General features: G+C 40.3%; 1 protein-coding gene across 8 annotated transcripts in view; it reads right to left on the bottom strand.

Annotated features, from left to right (window-relative positions):
* Positions 1–16307: 16307 nt before the first annotated feature.
* Positions 16308–25782, bottom strand: part of CSNK1A1 (casein kinase 1 alpha 1) — a 50238-nt gene continuing 40763 nt past the window's right edge. For 3 of the 8 annotated variants that reach the window (XM_032628182.1, XM_032628183.1, XM_032628186.1), the window contains one exon: positions 16308–18807. In XM_032628182.1, the coding sequence (XP_032484073.1) occupies positions 18800–18807 (8 nt within the window). In that variant the 3' untranslated portion in view covers positions 16308–18799. Of the gene's footprint in view, positions 22534–25782 lie in introns of all 8 variants that reach the window. The other 5 variants (XR_004349345.1, XR_004349346.1, XR_004349347.1 and 2 more) reach the window with 4 other exon arrangements.

Genomic DNA, 25782 nt, shown 5'->3' with positions numbered 1-25782 from the left:
AAGTTCAAAGTGCAGCAGGAAAGACCTGATAATGAATCTTAGCCACTGAGGATACAAAGCTTTCATTATGGTGCTTGTAAATGTATATGTGTGCTTCCTCGTGTTTCTTCTGGTTTCCAATTGCTCCCCTGTGCCCATTTATAAAAGTGCTTTGAAAGTTGGGGAACTTGAGGCCTGAGCAGGCAGCCCAGTAGGGGTGAGGGGAGATGGCCAGGAAATAGCTCTGGATTGGCCTGTGGGGCAAAGATCCTGATAAAGACAATTCTGGAAGAGTGGTGGTAGAAGCTGTAATAAGAATAACTAGCATTTATCAAGCGTCTACCATGCCCTGAGCACCACACTCATGGGTCATTTTCTTTAGTCTTCACAGCAGTGACACACAGCCAGTAGTTTAACTATATTTGCATTTTACAGACGAAGAAAAGAAACAAAGGGTTAGGGACTTGCTCAAGGTCACATTGCCAAGAAATGACAATGAGCAATTTGAACCCAAGCCTGATTCCAAGGCCTGAGCCCTTGCCCACGATGCTGTTCTGCCTTCCACGGGCTCTGATGAGGTCCCCAAGTCTGGAGCAGAGCAACCGAGTCTCTCTGTAGCCTATGTACCCACGGAAAGCCAGAGACCAGACGGCTGAGCGAGTGTGCGGCGGCTCCCCATGTCCTTTGTGAGGCCGATGAAAGAACTGGTCCATATCATGTAATCCACACTCAAGAAGATGTGAAGAGGACTATAAACAGCAATAAAAAAGAACAAATTCCTGTGACACCGGACCATCAGGGAAACCTCACAGATACAATGCCGGACGCAAAAGCGCCCATACTGTATGATACTGTCAGGAGGGTAGGGACATTTGGGGACGCCTCTTGTGATGAAACGGCTCAGATCGTGAATTGTGTGGTGGTTACCCAGGTGTGCACATATATAAGAATTCACCAAGCGGCATGCTTCAGATCTGTGCCTTTTATGGTCCCTCCAATAAATTAAAAAGATGTGAAAAACAAAACAAAACCTGCAGAAAATTCAGTCAAGAGTGACAATTGGTGGATTAAGCTCTCTCTAAAAAAAGAAGTGTGTTTGGATGGGGTGGGGGGAGAAGGTGATTGCACCTGGTGGTTTTATCAGCCAAGATCCTGACCCACAGTTTGGTCCCTTCTCTCTTACAAAAGTCCACATCTGGCGCTTTTCAGGATTTCCATAGCTGGGAGGGAACGTCCCCTGCCCAGGAGGGCAAAATAGCATATAGTACTCTCTTAATTCGTTTACGCATCCCCTCATTCATCCCTTCAGCGTTCAAAGGCATTTGTGGGGGGCTGCTGTGTGCTGAGTACTGCACTGCATCCCAGGGATACAGCAGGGAACAGAACATCTGCTCTCCTGTTGCTATCATCCTAGCTGCGACTGAGATGATTGTCACTTTAAAATAAGTAAAGTAGCCAGTATGTTAGCTGGAGAAAAATAAAACAGGGAGAGGAGTGAGGAATGAAGGGCAGGCTGCATCTGCCAGGAGAATAGTCCCGGAAGGCCTTCTCCCTGAGAAGCTGACATTTCAGCAGAGGTGGGAAGGAGGACTCTGGGGACCGTGCAAATGCCCCAGTTGGGTGGGCGCAGGCCTGGCAGTGGGGGGTCAGGGTGGAGGGGAGATTAAGGGAGAGCCACACAGATAAGGTCAGGGAAGTGATGGAGGGCCCAGCGAGGGTAGGGCTTGTGTAGATTTTGGGCCTTACCCAGACTGAGGCAGGGTTCTGATCGGAGAGCTGACATGACCTGGCAGGATGTTTGTGAAGGGGAACTAGGCTGTTGCTGCTGCACTGGGAGGACACTGCAGGAGGACCACGGAGAGGCAAGTCCTGAGGCCCACTCACGGCACTGCGTCTCTGCTCTCCTACCCCGGCTTCTCCAGTGGACTGTGGCCTCCATCCAGGGTGGTGGAGAGAAGGGGAAGGGACTTCTCCCTGTGTGTGGAGCCTCCCCGTGTGTGGAGGCTACCAGGACAGGCTGCAAGCGGGTGAGGAGCGGCCCCAAGCCTCTCTGCACAGGGAGGGTGAAGGGTTTTCAAGAATGCAGAATGCAGGCATGGGCCGTTTCCTTGTGATTATTCTGGAGGCTTTCCAAGGAGGCCAAGTTTGCCTGGCAAGGTTTATCAGAAGTTCCTGACCGTAGACAGAGAGGGAGAGAGGAGGTGGAGACTGTGAGACCACAGGAGGCAGGGCGGCACCCTCCTCTCCTGCTCTGAGAGCTGCTGCCAGCTGGGGGGTGGGGAGATGCCTTTTTATAGGGGGAGGCTGGAGTGGAGGAAGGGAGGAGCCCCTGAATTCGTAGGCCTGGCTCACCCACCGCCTGCTGTGTGGCTTGTGTACATCAAGCTCCCCGCTCTGGCCAGTTGTCCCTCCTTCAAAAATACAGGGCAGGGCCAGAGGCTCCTGGTTGTCCTTCGCTCTTATCCAGAGCGCCCACTGAGCGCCTGGTCTATACACTGGGCCTGGGCCTCCAGGAGCTCACACCCAGAGTCTCCTAGAGCTGAACCTTGGTCACCCAGTGGCTTCTTACCTCTCCCAGGGGTGAAATGTGAAGCTGATACCTGCTTGTGGGTGTGTCCCAGGTAGGCTGATGTCTTGCCTCGTCCTCATTGCCCGTGTCAATTCCCCAAGGAAATGTGCCAAAACTTGGACTTGAAAACACAGTACCGGTCTGCCTTCCCGTGTTTTTTTTTGCGGTACGCAGGCCTCTCACTGTCGCGGCCCCTCCCGTTGCGGAGCACAGGCTCCGGACGCGCAGGCTCAGCGGCCATGGCTCACGGGCCCAGCCCGGACCGGGGCACGAACCCGTGTCCCCTGCATCGGCAGGCAGACTCTCAACCACTGCGCCACCAGGGAAGCCCCTTCCCGTGTTTTGAAGGCACACCTACCCCCTGCAGACACATTCACAGCGCCCTGTAGCCTAAAGAGTAGTCTGTCTCTGTAAACTGGTCTTCAAGACCCTCCCAGTTGAGGCACCTTCCTCCACTCCTCCTCTCCCCAGCCCCGCCACTCAGCCCCTTGAATCTCTGTTGCCTCCTCGACTCTCAGGACATCACTTTCCAGCCTCAGGTCCTTGATTCAGCTTATTTTTTTTTTATTTTATATATTTATTTATTTGTTTATTTTTGGCTGTGTTGGGTATTTGTTGCTGCGCAAAGCCTTTCTCTAGTGGTGAGCGGGGGCTACTCTTTGTTGCGGTGCGCGGGCTTCTCATTGTGGTGGCTTCTCGTTGTGGAGCATGGGCTCTAGGTGTGCGGGCTTCAGTAGCTGTGGCACGTGGGCTCAGTAGTTGTGGCTCGCAGGCTCTAGAGCACAGGTTCCGTAGTTGTGGCGCACGGGCTTAGTTGCTCTGTGGCATGTGGGACCTTCCCGGACCAGGGCTCAAACCCGTGTCCCCTGCATTGGCAGGCGGATTCTTAACCACTGCGCCACCAGGGAAGTCCCCCTTGATTCAGCTTTGCCTGGAAGGTCTCCAACTCCATCGGCTAGACATCTGCAGAGAGACCTTTATACTGGTGTGTTTTACAAAATATTATTGAATTCTCATTAAAACCCCAGGGGACAGGTATCATCCCCTGCTTTAGAGCTGAGAGATTGAGGGATTTGCCTAAAGTCACACAGCCAGGAGGTGGTGGGGCCAGAAGCCATACTCAGATCCCCTGAGACTCCAGCTCTGAGACCCTGACCACTCACACTGCTTTTCCCAGCTCCTGTCTACAGGTGGGTCTCTGCTCTGGATGGACTACAGTTGTCTGAGGATAGTGTGGGCCATGGTTGTCCAGCACATCCTCTTTTCCTTGTTCCACTGGGAGCATTTCCTATCACCCACTTCAGGACTGGGAGTGCAGGCTCTTCCGGGCAGCCACCCTGGGGCAGAACTGGCTCTCCCAGGTGTCCCCAGCATCCCCTGCAATAGGCAGGTAGGCTAACTGCTGCCCAGATACGCAGCTACCATGACTCACCCACACCCGCCCCAAGAAGAGCTGTGGAAACCAGAGGGGTGCGTCCAAGCTGGCAAGGCAGTCCATCTGTCCCCTCTCCCTGCCAGCCCAGGCCTCAGCAATTCGATTCTTGCTTTTCCCACTTGGATGATGGGCTTTAGGAGAAAATGCTTTAACTCTCTAGATCTGACCACCAGTTGGATCTCCATCTTCCTCCATCAAAATCCACATAATCCATGTTCCCTGAGATCATGAGAAAGATTTTCTTGTGAACTGGGCCTCAAATTCTGGGGAGTATCTTCCTCTTGGATACCAATAATGGCTGCTAACATTCTTCAACAGCCGACTGTATGCTTGGCACTGTTCTAAACATAGCAAAACTTTTGCCTTTCCCTCGATCCTAGGTAGGAGAACAGGGCAAAACCTGTATCCAATTGCTTAGATGCAGTAACTGAGTGTCGGGGTGAGGAAGGAGCTAACCAGGGTCACTGTTTGTGACAGACTGAAGCCGTGTAACTTTGGTCTTCCGTCTTCTGTCTCCACTAGCTTCCGTGCTATTCCCAAGGCATCAAGTCACCTTCCAGCAGCATGGAGGATTCTGTTTCAGAGCAAAGGTTAACCCAGGAGGAAGTTACCAATGCACACAGCTTTGATGTTATGACTCCATCTTTGTTAGAAATGGGAGCGAGCCAAGGAGAGGGCCCTGGTGAAACCTGAGATAATGAATGTGGTCAGAAACAGGCACAGATCCAAGTAGGCCCTGGTACAAAAGCAAAGTTAATGCCCTGAACTAAAATGCTAACGGAGGCAAAATGGGGCCAGCAGCACACAATTTTCCAGAGTGGTTTAGTGAATTGAGTAGAGCGTGCTAGTTCCCTACATTGTGTAAGAGCAGACTGTAAATGGCTCAGAAAGCTGACACTGAAAGCTTTCAGCAAACTCGTCTTTTAAAAAGCACATCATTTCGAACCCAGGAGGTGAATGCAGCAGGCCAGCTTTCAGAGGCTATCTCTTTGTTGATGTTGTTTTTAAGAGCGGCACCATCATTTTAGATCAGAATTGATTTGTTGATTACACCTGGTGAATCTTTGTCCTGCAGAGACAGTCAACTCAGGAAGAGGGGTTGCTAAGAGTGGGAGGAAGAATACAATCCTGATACTCAGCTCAAGGGAGTTTCAGGCACCAGATCCAGAGATTCAAACCTGGAGAGGGAAAGGAGTGAGAGCTAGAAGAAAACTATCAGTGGCCCCCCTCTTGTGGGCTTAGGAGCCTGAGGCCTTGAGGGTAGCCCTGCCCAACAAGCTTCTGCTCTCATGGGCCTCCAACCAGTGGGCATGTTGTAAAACTGCTCTTCCTTGTTCTAGGAGCTCCTTCAGGGAAACAGCCTTAGAGAAAAGAGGTTGCCATGGTACAACATGGAAGGAAGTTCTAATGGAGTTGTTCGTTGATTTTTAGTAAAAGATCTCTTAAGTGGCATATATCTTGAAAAGAACGCAAAGAATTGAGTGACATTGCAATAACAAAACTTCTTCCAGTTGCATATAATTTTGTGAAGACTTCTTAACTTATACATGAATTAAAATGAAAAATAGGGGGGCTTCCCTGGTGGCGCAGTGTTTGAGAATCTGTCTGCTAATGCAAGGGACACAGGTTCGAGCACTGGTCTGGGACGATCCCACATGCCGCGGAGCAGCTAGGCCCGTGAGCCACAACTACTGAGCTTGCGCGTCTGGAGCCTGTGCTCCGCAACAAGAGAGGCCGCGATAGTGAGAGGCCCATGCACTGCGATGAAGAGTGGCCCCCGCTTGCCACAACTAGAGAAAGCCCTCGCACAGAAACGAAGACCCAACACAGCAAAAATAAATAAATTAATAAACTCCTACCCCCAGTATCCAAAAAAAAAAAAGAAAAATAGGTATAGTATTGATGGTGATTCCTGTCTCAATCTAGAAATAAATTAACATTTATCAATTTATACATGAACATGTATTACAGAATTCCATCTCATTAAATAAAATTGAACTCTCTGTATTCAAATTGTTATCAAAATTTGTGATGCAGTTATGTAGCTTTGATCAATTAGGTGTAATAACTGTAATGGCAACTGTAACCAGAAGAATAACACTTCAAGGTTTATGGTCACAAGAAGTTAAAAATTAAAATTGAAATTAAGTGCATATTTTTGTTTCAAAGAAACACAACATGGCAATCACTTGAAGACAGTAAGGCATGAAAATGAATTGCATGTATGATTAAATCCTGTGGGGAAAGTGGAATGGAAATAGGAGTTCAAAGAGAAAAAGGAATGTTGTAAAATGTCTGACTGGAATTTGTCCATGTGTTTTTTTCAAAGGACAACAGTGAGCAGAGTTGCTCTGGAAGAGTGTGGGCCCCAGTTCCTCACTAAGTGCCACAGCTTCCTAGAGCTGTTTGAACTGAACAAGTGGGCATACTGGAGGAGAAAGTGGAAGGCATTTCTAGCACAGAGAAGTATGTGAAGGCATGACAGCACAGTGAGTCCTGGAAACTGCAAGTGTATCTGGAGTGTAAGGTGTTAGGATGGAGATTGGGGCTGGGGATAGAAGCTAAGAGATGAGGTTGAATAGCTTGGTAAGCAGGGGACAGATCATGGACTTTGGTCATTATCCTGAAAGTGGGGAAAGGGGTGGCACATTCAGGAAGAATGATGCAGAGAATGGACTGGAGAAGTTACACTCAAGGTAAGGAGACTATATCAGAGGCTACTGCAAGAGCACAGAGGAGAGATGATAAAGGCCAAATTTAGGCAAAACCAGTGAGGAGACTGAGGAGATGGACTTGATAGACGAGTCAAGGATGGCTCCCAGGTATTCTGCTTGGGAGCTTCCATTCATCAAGAGATAATTATAGGAGGAAGAAAAGGTTTAAGGAGGCAAATTTGTAGGTTCATTTGTAGACATGATGAGCCAACCTTGACACTAGCTAGCCATTGCAATGCATGGATCTTCAACCTCAGGTTGCACAAAAGCCACAGGTGAAATTTTATCACACTATGTGTGGCAAATCACTAGGCACACAATGTTATCAAAGTAACAAGCCACCTCCATTGGGAGCTCTGAAGCCCACTAGTAAACAGGCCCAAATTAAGTTTTCATCTTCCACCGTCTTTTGGAAAGAAGGGATGGCAGGTTCTTGAACATTAGGCAAACATAAGAAAGCACTTAAGTTTTCAAGTCTGCTTAAAGAGTCAGCACGGTTTGGAGAACGAATAAGAATTAAAATTGTCAGATTTAAGCAGGCCTGCAACACTGACCCTTTGAAAACATCCTTAAACACAACACACACACACACACACACACACACACACACACACACACACGCCCAAGATCAAGTATGGGTAAAATTCCTTTTAACAGTCAGGGAGATTATAATTCTATTTTCAAGAAGCTTAGTCTCGAGAGCTTATCCTGGTCTCTTTTGGGAGTAGTATTGATTAATGGTGGTCATTTAAAAGCTTTGATTCTAAAATCATCAGCAGGCAGGCAAATTTTTTTTTTTTTTAAATGTCCAAGATAGATGTGGCTTGGCAACAGATCTTGGAAAGAGACATAATGTAGGGTTTTGGGTTTTTTAAGTAAATTTATTTACTTTTGGCCACGTTGGGTCTTCATTGCTGCACACGGGCTTTCTCTAGTTGCGGCGAGCGGGGGCTACTTTTTGTTGCGGTGCACGAGCTTCTCATTGCAGTGGCTTCTTTTGTTCTACAGCACAGGCTCTAGGCATGCGGGCTCTAGAGCTAAGGCTCAGTAGTTGTGGCACGAGTTTGTTGCTCTGCGGCATGTAGGATCCTCCCGGACCAGGGCTTGAACCCGTGTCCCCTGCATTGGCAGGCGGATTCTTAACCACTGTGCAACCAGGGAAGCCCGATAATGTGGTTTTAATTGACCACAAATCCAATGAATCATCAGCATTCTACTGCTGAAAGAAAGCTAATACTATCCTGGTCTGCATTAACATTCAACAGCGGTTTTACTGATCATCTCCTTGTACTAGACTAGGGATACAAGGGAAAAAAACTTATGGCTTCTGCCCTAAAAGAAATTCCTGTTCTAGCAGGGTAGATACATACATACTCTTTTCTTCCTTATTCCTATGCCAACATGGAGATACAGCCCCTGCAAAGGTCAAACAGCTGTTGGTCATTTATGGGAAGGTTGCAACGTTAAACCCTCAGCAGATACGCAGATTATTTCTTGCTGTGTTTATGTATTCCCTAGCAACAGTGACTTCATGGCGTGTTTTCCTATGTGACTAGCCCTGAAAGAGAAGCGAGGAACCTGTGCCAGAGAGCCATCAGAGTTTATTGGCTCCAGGCTCTGTCTTCCTGAAGATCTAGCCTGGCTATCTGAGGTACAGAGGCCAGAGTCTGTTCTCTGACACACCCAACTTTCTCTATTACAGTACTTGCAAACCACTTGTGCCCCTGCATTTATAAGCCTCCTTTGCAGATACAGTGGGCCTGACTAGTTCTGGACAATGGTCTGTGAAAAAAAGTGACACGTCAATCCTGCTGAGGCAGTTCACTGCCGGTGTGTCTCCAGCAACTGGGCCCTGCTGCATCAGCTTGGGAGGATGGAAGCCTCCTCTACTCACACCGAGAAATTTTTTTTTGCATACAGCCATTATTCTAGACTTTGTTGCAGCAAGCAGCATGAAGCACCTTGACTAATAAACAATATAGCTTCCTTCTTGACCTCTTCATAGAACACTGATGACTTTCTGGATGTCCTCCTTTGTGACTACTCCCCACTTTTCTTCAGTAATTCATTATTCTTTATCCTTGTATCGCCCCAGAGTTCTGTGCTCAACCCTCTTCACATCCAGATGAAAAGCTGAGTCTGGAAAAACTCACCTAGTCCTGGAGTTTCAACAATCATCTCTGATGCAGTGGTAACTCTGTAATCAACACCTCTGGCTTGGGACACTGCTGGCCCCACGCCTTAAAGCTAGTCAAAATGTGTGCGTGTGCGCACGTGTGCAGTGCTTCACAGGATTCATGGACAATTGGTTTAGATAAAGTGAAGTCCTGTTAAGATGTATAAATCAGATTTCTCTCCTAAATTAACACTTTTTTAAAGTTTCCAACTTAAAGAGATTCTACCTCAATCATTATAAAAGTAATTTTAACTCAAGATGTGAGGACAAAGAAACTTGATAAGCTTTGTAATCTGGAACCAGTGGTAGGCTGATAAACTGATAGGGGATGGTGGGAAAGCCCTGGTATGCAGGGTTTTCTAATTTCCCACCACAGCTTTCAAGTCACCAACATGTCACCAAATGTGGAGTTGGGAGGAGATGCACAGTTTTCGTGAGCTAAGAGAATGCTTCAGCTTTCCACAGTCAGTGGCAAATCTTTTACCTATGAAGCAGTGTTACTCATGCTTTAGTGAACATGAGTTGAATACTTATGAGGTCTTCCTAAAAACACAGATAGCTGGGCTCCATCCCGAGTTCCATTAAGTAAGTCTGGAGCAGGGCATGAGAATTCACATCTCTAGCCAAGTTCCCAGCTACTGCTTCTGGTTCTGGAACTCTACTTAAGAGAACCACTGCCCTGTGCCCAGAGTGGCAATTTAGTGACAAGATGCCACAGCTGGGTTCTTTCCTAGCTCTGCCACTAATCAGCTCTGTGATCTTGAACAGGGTATTATTCCAAAGGAAGATCAGAGCTTCAAGATTCAATGACCTTATTGTTTACTTTCCATGCATTGCTGTTTTCTTGTTTACCCATCCTAGCCTGTTACCACTCCATGTATAGTATCTAGAGACAAAAAAAGCAGAGCTGAGTACCTCCACATTTTGCAAGCAGCAAAATATATCCACTAGGCTTAATATTCTCCTGGCTGACAATGCACAGTATTACGGTATTTTCCTTCCTAATGTTCAGTTATAAATACACCACATTTTCCTCTAAAGATAAAAACTGTAGACAAGTTGCATTTTTAAAGACATTACAATGTATTTATCTCACAGGGACAGATTATCAACCTTAAAATCCTACAAAGACTTGCTTTAATATGCAATAGAACCCAAGGAGTCACCACCACTGATTTATGAAACCGTTATTGAAGCAACTTAGCTTCATGAATAGGACATTGTAGAGGGTTGAACTTGGTACAAAGGAATGAAGAAGATACTCTATTGTTGGGACTGCTCTGAAAACCATCCTATCAACAGCCCACCCTGCCCAACACATTTCCTTAAAGTTGAGTTTATGCTTGCTGCTTGGATTTTCTCAACTTATCACTCTCCTCTGCCCCTACCACTTAAGGTCATTTATGTCATCATTGCTCTCACATCTCCTCCTTGATGGCAATGCAAGGGCTTGTATAACTGTCTGGATAAGGACATGGCTGCATGGGACTTCTCCTACTAAACTTCTGTATTATTTCAACTTTTTGTAGAAAAATTACATATGATTTACATATTACTCAGGTTATTTCCTTATCCTTCAAAATGCAATCCAGAGATTATCTTCTCCGATTTCCATCTGTTCCACTAGTATTGAATCCATTTTGGTAACATCCCATATTGCATAGCCTCATGTGAACTGTCACCCCTGAATTCCCAGGGAGTGGCAGTGTCTGGCACTTAAAGAGACTCATTAAATATTCCTTAATTTTAATCTGTTTTCAAGTAAAATTAATCCCTATTATAATTTTATCAAGTAAAATTACTTGATAATTTTAATTACTACTAATTAGTAATTACTAATTTCTACTATTAATCTCTATTATCTATTAATCTCAAAACTTGCACTTTTGTACTCAGGCTTAAAAAATTATGCACACCATTATATAACATTCAAGATAAAGCAATAACTTAACATTCTTCGCCATTTTGCAAGGGGGCAGGATAGTCAAGGATATTAAAAATTGTCCAAAGTATTTACCTTCATGTTTTTTGGTAGACACACACACACACACACACACACACACACACAAAATCTAGAGGCTAATTTATTCGTTTTACTGTGTCTAGATCTAGACTAAAACATTACATTTTTAATGGAGTTGCATGTTAGCACAGTGCAAATCAGTTTTGCAGTTAATAAAAAAATATTTACTTAGCAACTGTTGAGAGCAGTTTCTAAAAATACCTACCTCCCACCTTTCTTCCAATCCCAAAATTCTAATACAGCACTTCACCACCACCAAGATTTGTGCCACTGTCCACTGGCAGAGAACCAATGGATGGTTGCCTGACAAAATTGTTTCCAATGGTTATTCAAACTATTTCACTTCTCTGCATCAGTCACGGTGACTAAATATGGTAATGGTAAGACAGGGCTATATTTTTCTACGTAATACATTCTACACCATAAATGAAATTATCATGCTATAAATGTACTATGATACTAGCGGGTGAGAAAATACTAGTACATTAGAATAACCTACCTCTATAAACCTGATTACATGGAACTGCTCCAAAATTGTAAATGAAATGTTTACAACCACAGGCAAAAATAACTTGATCAAATTTATTTTTTATCCAGAAGAATGTGAATTTTATTTTTTAATATTTATTATTTAATTTTTGGCTGCGGCATGTGGACTTAGTTGTGGCATGCACGTGGGATCTAGTTCCGACCAGGGACTGAACTCATGCCCCCTGCATTGGGAGCACAGTCTTACCCACTGGACCACCAGGGAAGTCCCTGAATTTTATTAATGCATCCTACTTACATTAGATATGGATAACATCTTAAACCCATCCAATACTAACAACCTCAATCAACAGTTTTAAGCTGATTTTTAAAAAATTAATTTCAATTTTTAATAACTCTTTAGCAGCAAAACTGGCTGACAATTTCTCTTCCTAACAACACACAAGTGAGGTACTTGGTGATAACTAGGTAAGGATTGGCTGATAAATGCAATATATATATAAGAATCACTCTGGCTTAATGGCAAGTGCCACTAGGAAAACCATTTTTTTTTTTTTTTTTTTTAATGTGAACTGTACTGTTTGGCCTAGGTTCTAGTCTTGGTTGTGGGAACTTGAGCGCGTCTGTACATCTTTTTGGGCTCCACATACATCAATTGATCTCTTAAGAGACTAGAGAATACAAGTTCCAGTATTTGGTCCTAAATGTGGACTCTACTAACAGCCCAACAGTTAAGTGGATGACTTGTTTATGAAACCCTTCCTATCATATAATTTTGGATTTTAACTCTGCTGCTACCATCCTGTTTGGTACTCGTTTAAGACACACAGACAATATAAATTATGTTAAAAGGGGTATAGTTAGTTCTCATTTATGAAACCAAGAGTAACAGAAGTACCTCCTCCAACCCTCTGCTTTGGTATCTTCAAAGTAAAATGGAGACAGGACTTACCTTAGGGGAAGCTGTGACAATTAGGCATATCCAGGTAAAGCGTTTAGAAAAATGCTTAGCATATAGCACTATATAAATAACATTACCAATCTCTAGGTTTAAAATGGTGAAAAATGGGAAGGGACACCACTGCTTAACAGTATGAAAAACTAAATAAAATCAGCTTTAGGTTCTGGCTCTGCAAAACTTAACTCTTGCCTAAGGTAGTCCTACTGTCCTCAGTTATCCAATGGGAATAACAGTAACTGTTTCATACGATTGTTAAGAGAATTGAGATGATGTACATAATTTTGAAAATGATAAAGTTCTACATAAATTCAAATCTGCAGGACTTTTATGAAAGCTTAGTATGCCAATCTTTAAAATGGGGACGATCATTCCACTTTCAAACTGAGAATGAGGTTCAAAAAAGGCTAAGAATATTTTCTAAGTGTTCAAGCACTCAGTAGGTAGGGAGACACTTTTAAGACAATGTGAACGTTCTACTAGTCAAACCTGCGCTTGCCACTTTTTGCTAAATGACTTTTCTAACGCATCATTACTTTCACCTTTATTAGCTGACTTTCTACTTCCCCTTTTCACTTTTTGTATCAATATGTAAATCATGTGTTCTTATTCGGTAAGTTGCTATCATTATTTTGCTAATGTAATTGATAGATTTGGCCAGTAAGAACCCTTCAAGTGACTCCTGTGTCCCTGCCAACATGTACCCATCACTTTTTGAGATTTCCTTTTTTTCTGGCAGAAAGAACGTTCCAGGTTCATCTTGTACTTTCTCTGCTCCAGCCCTGAAGTCAAACATTTCTCCAAGGAGCCATGGTTTCTTTTAGTATTTAGGAATCAAGATCTAGGTGTTAGGTGTGCTCACTGCTACTGTAATACCATGGATTCTAGGCAAGCCCTCAGTGAACACAGCTGGGAAGTAAATGAAACATTACTACATAGACACACACAAATACTAAACTCATTAAAGACAAAGGGTGGGGAACTGTCCCCAATTAAAAGACACTACACAACCAAAGCACAAGAAATGATCCTTTTGTTGGATCTGTGACAGAACTCGAAAAAAAAAAAGTTATGAAACACACTGGGGTAATTGATGAAACTGAACAGACTGGACTAGAAAGCTGGGTCAATATTAAAAATTTCTGATTTTGATAATCGCACCATGGTTAAGGTAATAACATCTTAGTTCTTAGGAAATTACACTTAGTGTACAGGGTCATGATTCTGCAACCCACTCTCAAATGGCTAAATGTATGTTTAAAGAGCAAACAGTAGAGTAAATGGTGCAAAATATTAACAACTGTTGAATCTGTGTCATGAGCATAAGGGGATCACTGTACTATTCTTGTAATTTTGTTTTAAATAATATCAAGATAAATTACAAAATGAAAAAGCTTAAAAAGCACCTTGTCAACTAAAGGACTATATAAAACACAGGGTCTTGACGTGGTTCACTAAGATGACCTAGTATTAAGCTCTTGCTTGTCTTGCTGGTTTGAACAATGACTATATTATTTATTTAGTAGATAAATGGGCAATTTATTTCATCAATGAAAAGAAAAATTTTTATCTTGTCTCCTGAGTATAAAGTTAAAGCAATCTGTGTTAACATTTTTAATGGCATCAAAGAAATGTAAATATGAAACACCTGAATTTTGCTAAAGGCAAATAGAGTCGTTTTTGAAGGTTAGCAACTCATAGAACTGCTAAATTTCATCTTAAAATGGAATGACCTCTTTCCACTTCCTCCAAATGAAATACAGTCACCATGTTGGAGAACTGAACCATACAAATGCCTCTAAAATACAACCACGATTCTTACTACTTTCAGCAGGTAAGATGCTTCACCATTTCTCATGATTTTTACAGCACTTCTCATGATTTTCTAAGAACAATGGGAGTTCAAACTCCGTCCTCTTTTCAGTCCCAATGAATGATCTAATCCTCCCTTGCTATATTCTCTTTGCTTGGACTCTCTGGATAGGTTAGTTTCCTATTCAGTCACAGGTATTCCACAATGCTTTTCCTTTTGTGGAATGATCCTGGTCTCTTACAACAACTTAAATGGGTTCCCAACCTCCAATTTATCCCTCAATCAATACTTTGTGGTCCTTCCAAAGGGTGCTTTCAATATTGTCCATTCTTTAAATGGCTCTGTATTTTATTCTCTACCCGCCACACTTACCTATCTGTAGTTCACATCTTTCGTTTGCTGCTCCCCATCTAACGAATCTGCTCCCACACTTGCTTAGACTTCTAGCCTACACTTCCAAAAGCCTTAAACAACGCCAAGAGTTAGATGTCCCTGCTAACTGCTCCCACAGCATCCAAATGCTCACTCTTTAGTAATGGTAACTTAGGGGCACAAAATTGCTATCTCCTCTACTACACTGTCAGTTAAAATGGAATTATCTTGGTCACCTTTGAATTCTGCAGCTGGTGCACTTTCTGACATCCTAAAGTCAAACTGGAAGGTGCACTGTGATGGAAAACAGCTAAAATCATTTCTTCAAACTCTTCTTACAAATATTTACCTATGAAAAATGCACATGATTGGAATGATAAATGGCCAGATAAAAATCCTTAATTTAACTATCAGATGAATAACTATGATTTATATTGCTCTGGCTAGCCTCCGCACGATGAAGGACACAGATATATTGGTCTCTTTAAGACTCTCTCCACCTCCATTTTACTCTTCTGCTCATGTAGGAGTCATCTAATGAGTTAGGTGCTTTGACTCTCAGGTCCTGGGTGGTACTGACACCAAGTATCTCAACATTGCTCCCAATACTAAAAACAATCATTAATATTACAAACATTTCTTCAAAATTTCAATCCAGATAGATGTACAGGAAAGGCAACAACGTAGTAGGAGCTTCTTGAAAAACCTCTTTAAGTGATCTCGTTTGGTAAAAGGTATAATGAACAATTTGCCCCACCTGGCTGAAAAGGAGCAGAGACCAAACAACAGAATTAAGTGTGAATTCCCACATCTCTCAAACTTGCTGCACCTTTGTTCTCATCGTAGAACTCCAGCCACCGTGGGTCCACAGCCCCAAGTGACAGAGTGAATCTGACCAACTTAAAATGTGTCTTGGGACAGCTAGCTTCTCTAACGGCTCTGATAGTGCTCAACATTTCCACTATGCCATTTGCATATGTCCTTAAAACTGGCCTAGCATGTCATTTCAGAATATAAATCATTTTACTTCAACAATATACTATCTGATGAATAAATACAAAATGCATAGCCTGATTAGATCAAGTTACACTCAATTCATCGCCATCTTAGGCTGTTTGAAAGATGAGAAGTGCACTAAAAGTTTGTCAATAAATATATTCCAGAGAAGAGTGGAAGTTTTTTTTGGGGGGGAATCCCCCAAATGTTGTGAGCAACCATCACGTGATTATAGTATAGCCTCACTTCAAAAGGAACAGCACATCTGAGATACCTAAAATTTTTATGTTTGTAACATTTTACTATACCTCACGGACCTACTTACACATTGGTCACATGGTTATCATTGCCTAAAAACTGACAAAGAGAAAACCTAAAATACTGCTCTGCTATCAGTCTGGCTCAGAAAGAGTCAACTATCTCACCAACTACTGGCAAATTTTTAGGAGGTAAGCTGAAAATATCTAGGCCACCCCCTCCCATGGTTCACTCTAGTCAAGTTACAAGAACGTTAATCTCAATATTTCAGCAAATGTTAAGAGAAAACTAGCTCAGTGGCTTGGATTCTAAAATCCTTTTGTTTGGTATTTTTATTATAATGGAATTAAATTTATAATTATTAAAGTATAATCTGCTCAAAACATTGCAAGGACTAGTAGAAATAGGAAAAATCTCTTAATATTTGTTGATAGAAAATAATAGTAAAAGCAATCCTCCAAAATTCCACTTGCAGGCCGTAGGAGCATGAGCACAACCATATGGGAGGAGATAACCAGTCTCTCCCTTCATATATATTCTTTTTTATTTTCTTGTTATACCTTCCCAAAACAGACATTCAACAGTAGTTAGAATGACCATCTCCCAACATTTAAAAACTGCACCCCCCAATGGGTGAACAAAGTAAAGAGCAGTAACCTAGAGTTCAGCTGAGTAAGCCACTGCGGAGCCTTAAGTGGTGAGGTCTTCCAATTTCAGAGCGATGTGTCTTCAACTTGTATCATCATTTTAGTGGAAAAACATAATTTAATTTTGGTGAAATGAGATTCATCTCCCGACAGGATTAGTAACAGCATTCACTGAATTTCACATTCTTCTTTTGTGAACTGTGAAGAAAATGAATGGTAGCTAGAAGATCAATGGTATTCCAGCTCCAGCTGCAGATGGAATGACAATATACCAGGACAAAAACACCTATACTTTGATTTACAAAGCTAACAGCAGTTTTAAATCTGCAACTTAATTACAGACCAACTACACCACAACCTTTTCAAATGGCAAAAATACAAAAAAGTGTTACAAAAATATTTCAGAAAAAGTGCATAGTCTAAGTGCATAGTAAATAAAAGCACTGAAAAATATCTTGCTAGAGGGAGTTCAGCTTGGAAAAGTTATTACCAAAGCTAAACATTTTTATTTTACACAAACTATACTCAAAAATAGCTTTATGAGACTGATTTCTGGCTAAAAGTATCAAAGGGTTTATTAGTCAAGAAACAAATACCTTAACCAACACGGGTGGATAGAAAGGAAACAAAGAAGCTGCCTACCCCAAAGTTCATACTCATTAAGATTTCTGCAGTATGATGGTGCTAATGTATCTTTTAATGGCAGAATGTGGTCATCACTGAATTAATTATTGCTAAGGTAGTTTTCAAATGAAAAGAAAAAAAAAAAAAGGAAGAAAACAAACCTGACACAATCTGACCAAACACATGTCAATTTCAAGGTTATTTTACAAAATACCTGCATTTACACAAATAGGCGCCTGGCAGCATTTTTAGACAAAAGTTCTTTTAACTTATCTTGATGTGCTATAAATGAATAAATTACACTAATGAATTAGATATTAAGCTTTTCTTTCTCTTGGGTCAGAAAAAGAAAAGGGCCACACATAAGACTGAGCGATGAACTGCAGATAATTTATAGAAATGGGTGGGGGATAGGGAGGGTCAGCAATCACAAGAACCTCACAGGGTATGATGCTCTCCAAGGTTAGGAGTCAATCAGCTTAGAGCCAATCAACAAGGAATTTAAACAATAGTTTTATTTTGTAGTTAAACCCTTTAACGCTTTCATTCTTATTCAAAATCAGTCCAGCTGTTAGTCTGAGGCTGCAAAAGTTACAATACCAAGTGCTGGCAGTTGCAGCTGCAGCACTAGGTATTGTGCCTACAAGTCATAAAAAAAAAGAAAAATGAAAGAATGCCTTTCCGCTTCAGGGAAAAAAAATATTTTTAAATAAAAAATCTGAGAAAAAGTCATGACACTAAATCTAAAATGATTCGCAAAGGAATATTACATAACAAATGACTTGAAGTAGTCTATTAAAAAATTGGGGAGATTTTGATTTCATAGTGAGTCAGCAAGGCATTTTTTTTGTTTAAAAAAAAATCTCATTTCCTTAGAGAAACAGTTTATACTTTTTAATGAACTTGTAAACAAAAAAGCTCCCGTTTCAAAATAAAACAAAATCCCAGATCATATAGATGTTTACAGTGATTACATTTATCTAAGCAACATACATACATGTTCAGTTTAAGATGTTAACTAAATTTTTGTGACAAATATGCTTTTTTCTTGTTTTTTTAATACCAAGAACATTATAGAGTTAATGCAGAGTCCTAAGGATAATCTAGTAGTCACTAAGTTTTTCTTAAGTCTTCACTTTAGATGCTGTTATTTCTAGCACAGGTAAGCAGGCAGAGTCTTTCATATGCTCAAACACTGGAATCTTTGGTTGCTACCATTATCAGCTGGCTTACAAACAAGAAGCCAACCATTTTAAGAATGTTTTAAGTGAACAACTTGCAAACCCCAGGGATGGATAAACCCTAAGAATGCACAATTGTGAGCATTTACAACCATCACAACTGTGGCTGAAGACTGTTCATGCCGTTCTTCTGAAATGAGATCTCAAAGCAGTATAGTTCAAAATAAAAGATCTTAACAAAAAATTGGCATATGCACAATTTCTCCACCAATTTGTGTGTCAACCATTTAGTTAACTTTTCCACTTGAAAAAATGCAATAGAAAACCGGACACCATGTTTCACTATCTCAGTTAATATTCACAATTACAGCGGCTACAACTCAGGACACAGCAACACCAGTGCTGCCCAGAGCCAGTTTATACTGAAATTAAGTTCTTTACACCAAGTAAATGGTTGTCCACAACCACTGGCTAGTGTACATAATGAACTAAAATTTCTAGATTTGGGGAGAAACAAATGCTGCTCCGATCATCTGCTCTGCTTCTTCTGTTCCTTGATTCATGCTTAGAAACCTATTAAAAAAAAAATCAAAACAGAAAAAAAGAATGTTAAACTCCAAGTTAAAAAAATTTTCTTAACCACACCCAAAGTAGGGAAATAATTACTTTAGAATGGTAACTCATACATTATTTTCATCTATTTGAAAATCACTAGGTCAGGTTAGCGTTTAAAATAAAAAAACCCAGAAACTTCTGTACTGGATGCCTCTAGGCAGGAGTGGTATACAGTGAATTAAAGCCTTCCCGTCCAGCATACAGTTCTCAAGAGAATTAGTGGTAATTCCAGTAAGCCTGTTTTTGTTTACTTCTGTATTTCTAGTACCTAGAATACATTGTGTTTATTAGTCAAATAAATAAAAAATAAGATTGCTTTATCAACTAGAAAGTAATTTTAATCATACTGTGAGCAGGAACTTTTCTGTACATTATTTGATACAAACGAGGAACAAAAGGCTTTAATAATAAATGTATTCAAGGCATAATTATCTGAGTTATTCCACTGAACACAAACCTGGTAAGTATATGATTTTTATACAGAAACCTTAGACCTTTAAAAATTCTTTACGTCTATCAGTTACACTAAAGAGACTAGTTTTTTTTACCACAGATTTGAAAATGTAAACGAGGCTTTCTGGCTTTACTTTCAAGCCTCCCCACCCTGTAAATACACTTCTCCTCCTCCACAAATTAGACCTCAGGGCTTCCACATAAAGGCAGGTTTGAATAGGAGGCTCAGGCAATAATAGCTGCATGTTCTATCTATAGCTGAAGGCAATCAGAGGAAATACACCCATTTCTAATACCTACAAGCTTTATCTATAGCTAAAGGGAATATGTTGTCTCAACATCATGAAAATCTCATCAGCACCTTCTCTCACCTACAGGCCTCCTTTAAGTCATCAATGACCCTTGGTCCAATCCCTCCTCTTATAGCCAACCTATATAGCTCATTCTAGCTCACTCTAATCACTCACTTCCTCAGCACAAACCATGTTTTTGTCAATCATAAGCTGCTCCTTTTTTGATACTTCAACATTTGCAGGATCATCTCCAGCAGGCTTTGTGGGATAAATGAAATAGTTCTGTAATTTACTTTTCATGCATGTATGCCTTGGTTTTTTCATTTGAGGGCAGAAAGTCATCTTCATTCATTTGAAAACTATATTGTGACAAGCTCCAAAGACAAAGATGTCAGTGTTGTACTTCTGTCTCTCCACAATGCCTTAACAACAGAGTAGGTGCAAAACAGGCTTTTGTTGCCTGTCCTAGCACTAAGTTCATAAAGCAAATGCCAAAAGTGAAAGATAATGAAATTTTCTGAAAATGTACTTTGCCACAGGAATACTACGTTTCTGATGCATGTTATTAAATAGGATTAGCAGTGTAAAACCACAAAAAGAAAAGGCTGTCAAATCAAACCTGAATTAAATTTTTAAAAATCTGACCATATACTGTAACTTAGTTCCAATGTTAAAATACAGGAATATTTTAAAGCAAATTAAAACTATGGATTAGCTAAATAGCAATGACCCTTATCCTGAGGAGCATTTGGTTTCAAGTCCTGCAATTATCATTAAATACAATAAAAATGTTTTCACAACCACTAAAATTGTTGGGTTTTCTTTTACTGTAGCTTTTTTACACAATTACACGATACTGAATAATTACTGGTATCCCCCTACTTTTCAAAAAGTTCGCTTTACGCCACTTCACATTTTATGAAAGGCCTACATTAGTACATTAGTACCTGTTTTCACTAACCAAAGATTTTTTGCTTTTACGAAAAAAGCAAAAATAGCATTCAGCGTTTCACAGCAAACCTAGAGGCAGCATGCACCCTGAGTAGTGATAATGGCACTCCTGAGGAGTGATAAAGGCACGGCCAAGTTCTTTCCCTGGGAACTACCATCAGCCTCAAGCCGCCACAGCTTTGAACTGTGTCCGTTAGCATCTATGCATTATCTCAATTTATCAGCAACATGTATCCTAAGGTAACTGCTTCTTTGCTTTATGCCATTTTAGCTTAGGAGAGGTTTCGAATGCCCTACTTTCAGACAGGGGAAACCTGTACTATGTTGAATATCCAAACAGAATTAAAATGAAAACCACTGTCACTAACAAACTACAAAGAAAACATAAGTTACATTGTCAGTCAAAATATTAGAAAACTCTTGTGTCTTTAATAGGGATAAGAATTGTATCTGTTCATCTTTTAATCTGATATTTGAAGAACTGCTGGGTCAATTAATGATTACAATTGTTTAGGGGCTGGTTAAAGGCTAGCCTAACAATATTCCTGGTAGAATAGAGCAGTCAAATCCAGATTCAGACTGGCCAATGGTAGGATATTCCACCCAGGGATCAATGTTTTTCCGGTGAATTGTCCTAAAATGTTACAGATGCTTGTTTAGGAAAAATCTCAATAGGAGCATTCAGCAGGTATTCAAGATTCAATCTTCAAGTACTAAGTATTCTTTTCCTCAGTGTGCAATTAGTCCTTGGTTTGTCTTGTAGTTTAGGTGGTGTCTCCTGGTTTCTAAAGTCCAAAAACCCATCTTCACTGCAACAGTTAAAATAAGGAATGAAGGAATGAATCCCTTTGTTCCTAAAAAAGAGGGGGGGGAGGAGTTAAAACAGGGTTGGAGAATTAATGTGACAAATTCAGGACTTAATAGATACATTTAAGTTTTCTTTACAAATCTGCAAAAGGAGAAAGAATGTTTATTTTTATACAACTAACCAGGAGATTCTATCCCTCAGTCTGAAATCTGGAAAGTATGTATCCGCTCCTATCTGTAAATTAACTTCAGATTAACTTGATTTTGTTTTTCAACAGAACCACAAACTAGTTCAAAGATATATTTATGTAATAGTAAGGCTAGGAAGTTTGCGATGAGCTTTTAAAATTTAGAATCCTTTCACAGTATAAGACATAACTTTTAAAAATTAATTTTGACTATAATATTTACATTCACTATGCAAAGCCATTTATATTAACTAACTTTTCCTGTAATATGCTTGTGTGGTTTTTCTGGTTGTATAGAATCAGAATCAAGCTTGGAGAATTCTGAATCAGACTGACAGTATAAAAGTTGAAGGAAAAAACAAAAACTAAAATAACTCTTCCTTTTCCACAGAAATTAAAATAGCATTTAGTTGGGAAAGATAAAGGAAATAAATTTTATTTTTATCACTACAAATAAGATAAATGACAACTTAAGTATAGCAGGTACATCATCCCTAAGCTGCATTAAAAAAAGACTGATGACCTGATTTCTTTTGTCTTCTCTTTTACAGAATTAATTCTGCTACAGATTTCTAAGGATGCTGAATTTTAAAATACCTGTTACAACTGATTCCTTCCCCAACTGGTAGATGGTCTGCATTATACACCACTGAGTCACAGCAACACTGTACTCTTCTAGGTCTTCTGACAGTTGTTTTCAATCTGACAAGTTGAAAAGTGTGATAGGTCCAGCAAGCCTTTGAGATGTGGGCTTCAGATTACTTCAAATCAACTCTTAAGCACTCATCTTTATTTCCTGTTGGGTTATTTGGTTCTTTTCTCTCCAGCTTTATTGTCCACAGTGAAAAAAAGCTGACAAAAATTTCAGCAAACAGATGCAGCTCCTCGGCACCTCTTTGGATTGAGAGTATTCGGAGCAGAGCAGTCTCTCCAGATATTTCAAGGTCTTCCCCTGTGATATGGTTTACGTTGCTGAATGACCAGCCACGTTCCTAGCAGCAATTGGTGAAGTCAGAAAAAGTTAAGCTAGACATAAATGGTAAGTGAAGCCCAGTAAATACTGGAAGGTAAATCAAGGAAGACCATGAACATGTAGGATAATGTGATGGAAAAAATATTTCTAATCTATTAAATGCCAACAATTTGACATCCATGTATATTATGATAAAACTATGTTTAGTAGCAATGACTGGAATAGTGAACAGATGGGTTAAGATGATGAGAACAGTAGAATTAGGAGAGGATCCACCTTTGGCTTCACTACCTTCTGCAATTCTCCCCATCTCTGCCCTCAACTAAAGAAATGGTGAACTTAAGTGAATTCTGAATGTCCTAAAAATATTTTTTTCCTTTACTTCTTATATGTCTTGAAAAGTACTTTCCTTATAATCAAATATAGTTGAAGAAAAGGGAGTGAAAATGAATTTGGAAGTGTATCAGATGTATTATCTTTTGCTTTCCTCTTTAACGTGTATAAAAACAGTAACTGTAGTCTTGTGGTACCTGAGCACTTAAAACCAGTACAGATCATAGTGAGCATTAGTGGAGACGCCTTGTAGTCTTTTGATGGCCTTCAAAATGGAATATTTCAAAAGATCTTTTCTTTAGAAGAGTAAATACAAGTCTATTAAATATAAGTCCATCTTAGCTGAATAAGTCAGACTTTAAAGTCTTTGTACATTCTTATTAGTTAACTGCTAAAACAACTTATAGCTTTCAATGGAAGAAGCATCAGATAAAGATTTTTTCCAAAATTATCATAGAAAACATATTAGTAAAAGCGACCATTTGGGGGATTTTTTCCCCAGGAATGTTATGTGTCTGCAATATAGAGATTTACCTGCTGAAGATCCATTTAAGATACTGAATCCTCTGATGTGGAAACCCCTGAAAGGGTAACTCGTGAATAACAAATGATATATTTAAAAAGCACATCTAAAATTTTAACTAGAAAAATGTAATACGATTTTTTTTCATCACCACGGAAAAGATTTCTTGAAATCAATGAATCATTGAGCTCTTCCTTGAATAAAAGCTTACTGTAGGGAATCCTAAGAGAATATGCTTTCAAACACCCTTATTAGAGACTGGAATCAGGAGTAAGTAAAGCTAGAGCAGTTATTTTCAAGCTCCAGGCTTCACAGGAGATTTCTTACTGGATGACCCATATAATGGGGTTGGGGTAGAGGTTAGTTAGCGGAAATAGACTCCCCATACTTATTTCACACCACCCTCAACTGTGCTATGCTTTCATGGCTTTATATATGGGGGGGGGGGTTGTGTAAGAGTTGTTTAGGGCACTAAGTTTTATATCCAAAATAAAATGAGTCAAAGATTAAAAAGAATTTTGTTCTTTGTATTCTGTTGAGTGGCATGTTTTAATTGCAAGCAATATTTTGCTTAAGAGTCAAAACATACTGCCTGGAAATACATTTCTGAAAGCAGTCAGTGATATGTGGTGGGTTTTATGAAAAGTCCAAATTTTCAAGATTTTACAAATTCATGTCTGTATGATATTTGTATAACCCCAGTGTCTAATAATGCTATGAAATTTTTATAAGATTTTAAATTGCTTTTATGAAAAATACAATACAAAATAAGGATTAAACTTAAGTTTAATTACAGTTTTTTCCAATGAAACATACTAACTCAGTGGATCCAACTTCTCATCTTTAAGACCTAGATAAGGCAGGACAAAAATTTTGCTTGTTTATTGAGTAAGAGACACACAGTAAACTAACAAGGAAATTAGCTCAAAATAAGGTAATTCTTTCTGAAGGCTGAATGCCTGAAGTGCAATGTTCTAGGTCAGATGAGATTTCAACCTAATTTTCGTTCTAGAAACTGCAACTTGTGATGATCCTATTATCCCAGCTAACTTTAGTCAAAAACTGGTTTCATTTTGTGAGAAAAAGCAAATATACTGTAGGTGTCAGGTCCTCAGTTTAGAGTCTATGTGGTCTTACCTAAATGGCAGGACCACTTCTCAGCAATACTAGCCACCTACCTCATTAAGAACCTGTTGACAATATGATTAGTTATATAATGATTAAAACATTCAAAAGGGACAATTAAATTCCAACTATGATGCAGAGGTAGAGCACTGGGCAAGCATTAGTGTTTGTTATCTTGAGTTCAAACTTCCTCATCTAAGAACTCCCACTACATTAAACCTCCAACTGTGGATCCTTCCCAGAAACGTGGAAACGAAGTACCTCAACTTCATTCCTAATAGATGAGCTGCTGGGAGGAGGATGACATCAGTTAACTATACTACTTGAAAAGTATCCTCAGATTAGAGCCTATTTTTAAATTATAAAATTTTTAAATTGCAACAGTAAAAATATGGACCAAAGAAGACCAAGTTCAGATCAGAGCAGTGATTCAGAAATTACGTAATTAGAAACCAAAAAACAAACCTCATCTGCCCACCACTTCCAGGAAGTAGGCAGGTATCAGGAGGTAAGCCCCAGAAAGGGGAAAAGAAAAACAGACAAAAAACATAAAACACAGGAGTTGAACTGTATGGCAACAGTGATAAGAAATGGCACTGTGCCCTAACAGTTCTACTCCTTAGTAGCACTAAGAGTGCCAGAGAGATATAGAAAGGAAATAGACTAGCAGCTCAGTGGCATTTGCCCCAGTTTGTTTTTTTTTCAATTTGCGAGGAATAACTGCAGAATTCAATTCTACAGTAGACCCCTAGACCCTGAATATTTGTACAATTTAAAAAAAGTAAAAAAAAAAAAAAAAAAAAAAAAAGTAACGCCCTAAGAAAAAATCATTTTGAAATTAAGAACACATGTAAGCTAAGCAGCAACTAAAAGAGAGATTTATTTTTGTGATAAGTAAGGATATATCGAGCTCTTCAGTTATTTGAGCATTTAAGAGAGTAAATGAGGGCTTCCCTGGTGGTGCAGTGGTTGGGAGTCTGCCTGCTAATGCAGGGGACACGGGTTTGAGCCCTGGTCTGGGAGGATCCCACATGCCGCGGAGCGACTATGCCCGTGAGCCACAACTACTGAGCCTGCGCGTCTGGAGCCTGTGCTCCACAAGCGAGGCCGTGACAGTGAGAGGCCCGCGCACCGCGATGAAGACTGGCCCCCGTTTGCCACAATTAGAGAAAGCCCTTGCACAGAAACGAAGGCCCAACACAGCAAAAAGAAAAAAATTTTTTTTTAATTAAAAAAAAAAGAGTAAATGAGGTGCTCTGCAACTGAGAAGATAGACACTTCGGGGGC

The sequence above is a fragment of the Phocoena sinus genome, chromosome 3 (assembly GCF_008692025.1).
Source record: "Phocoena sinus isolate mPhoSin1 chromosome 3, mPhoSin1.pri, whole genome shotgun sequence".
NCBI lineage: Eukaryota > Metazoa > Chordata > Mammalia > Artiodactyla > Phocoenidae > Phocoena > Phocoena sinus.
This window is presented reverse-complemented; position numbering and strand designations above follow the sequence as displayed.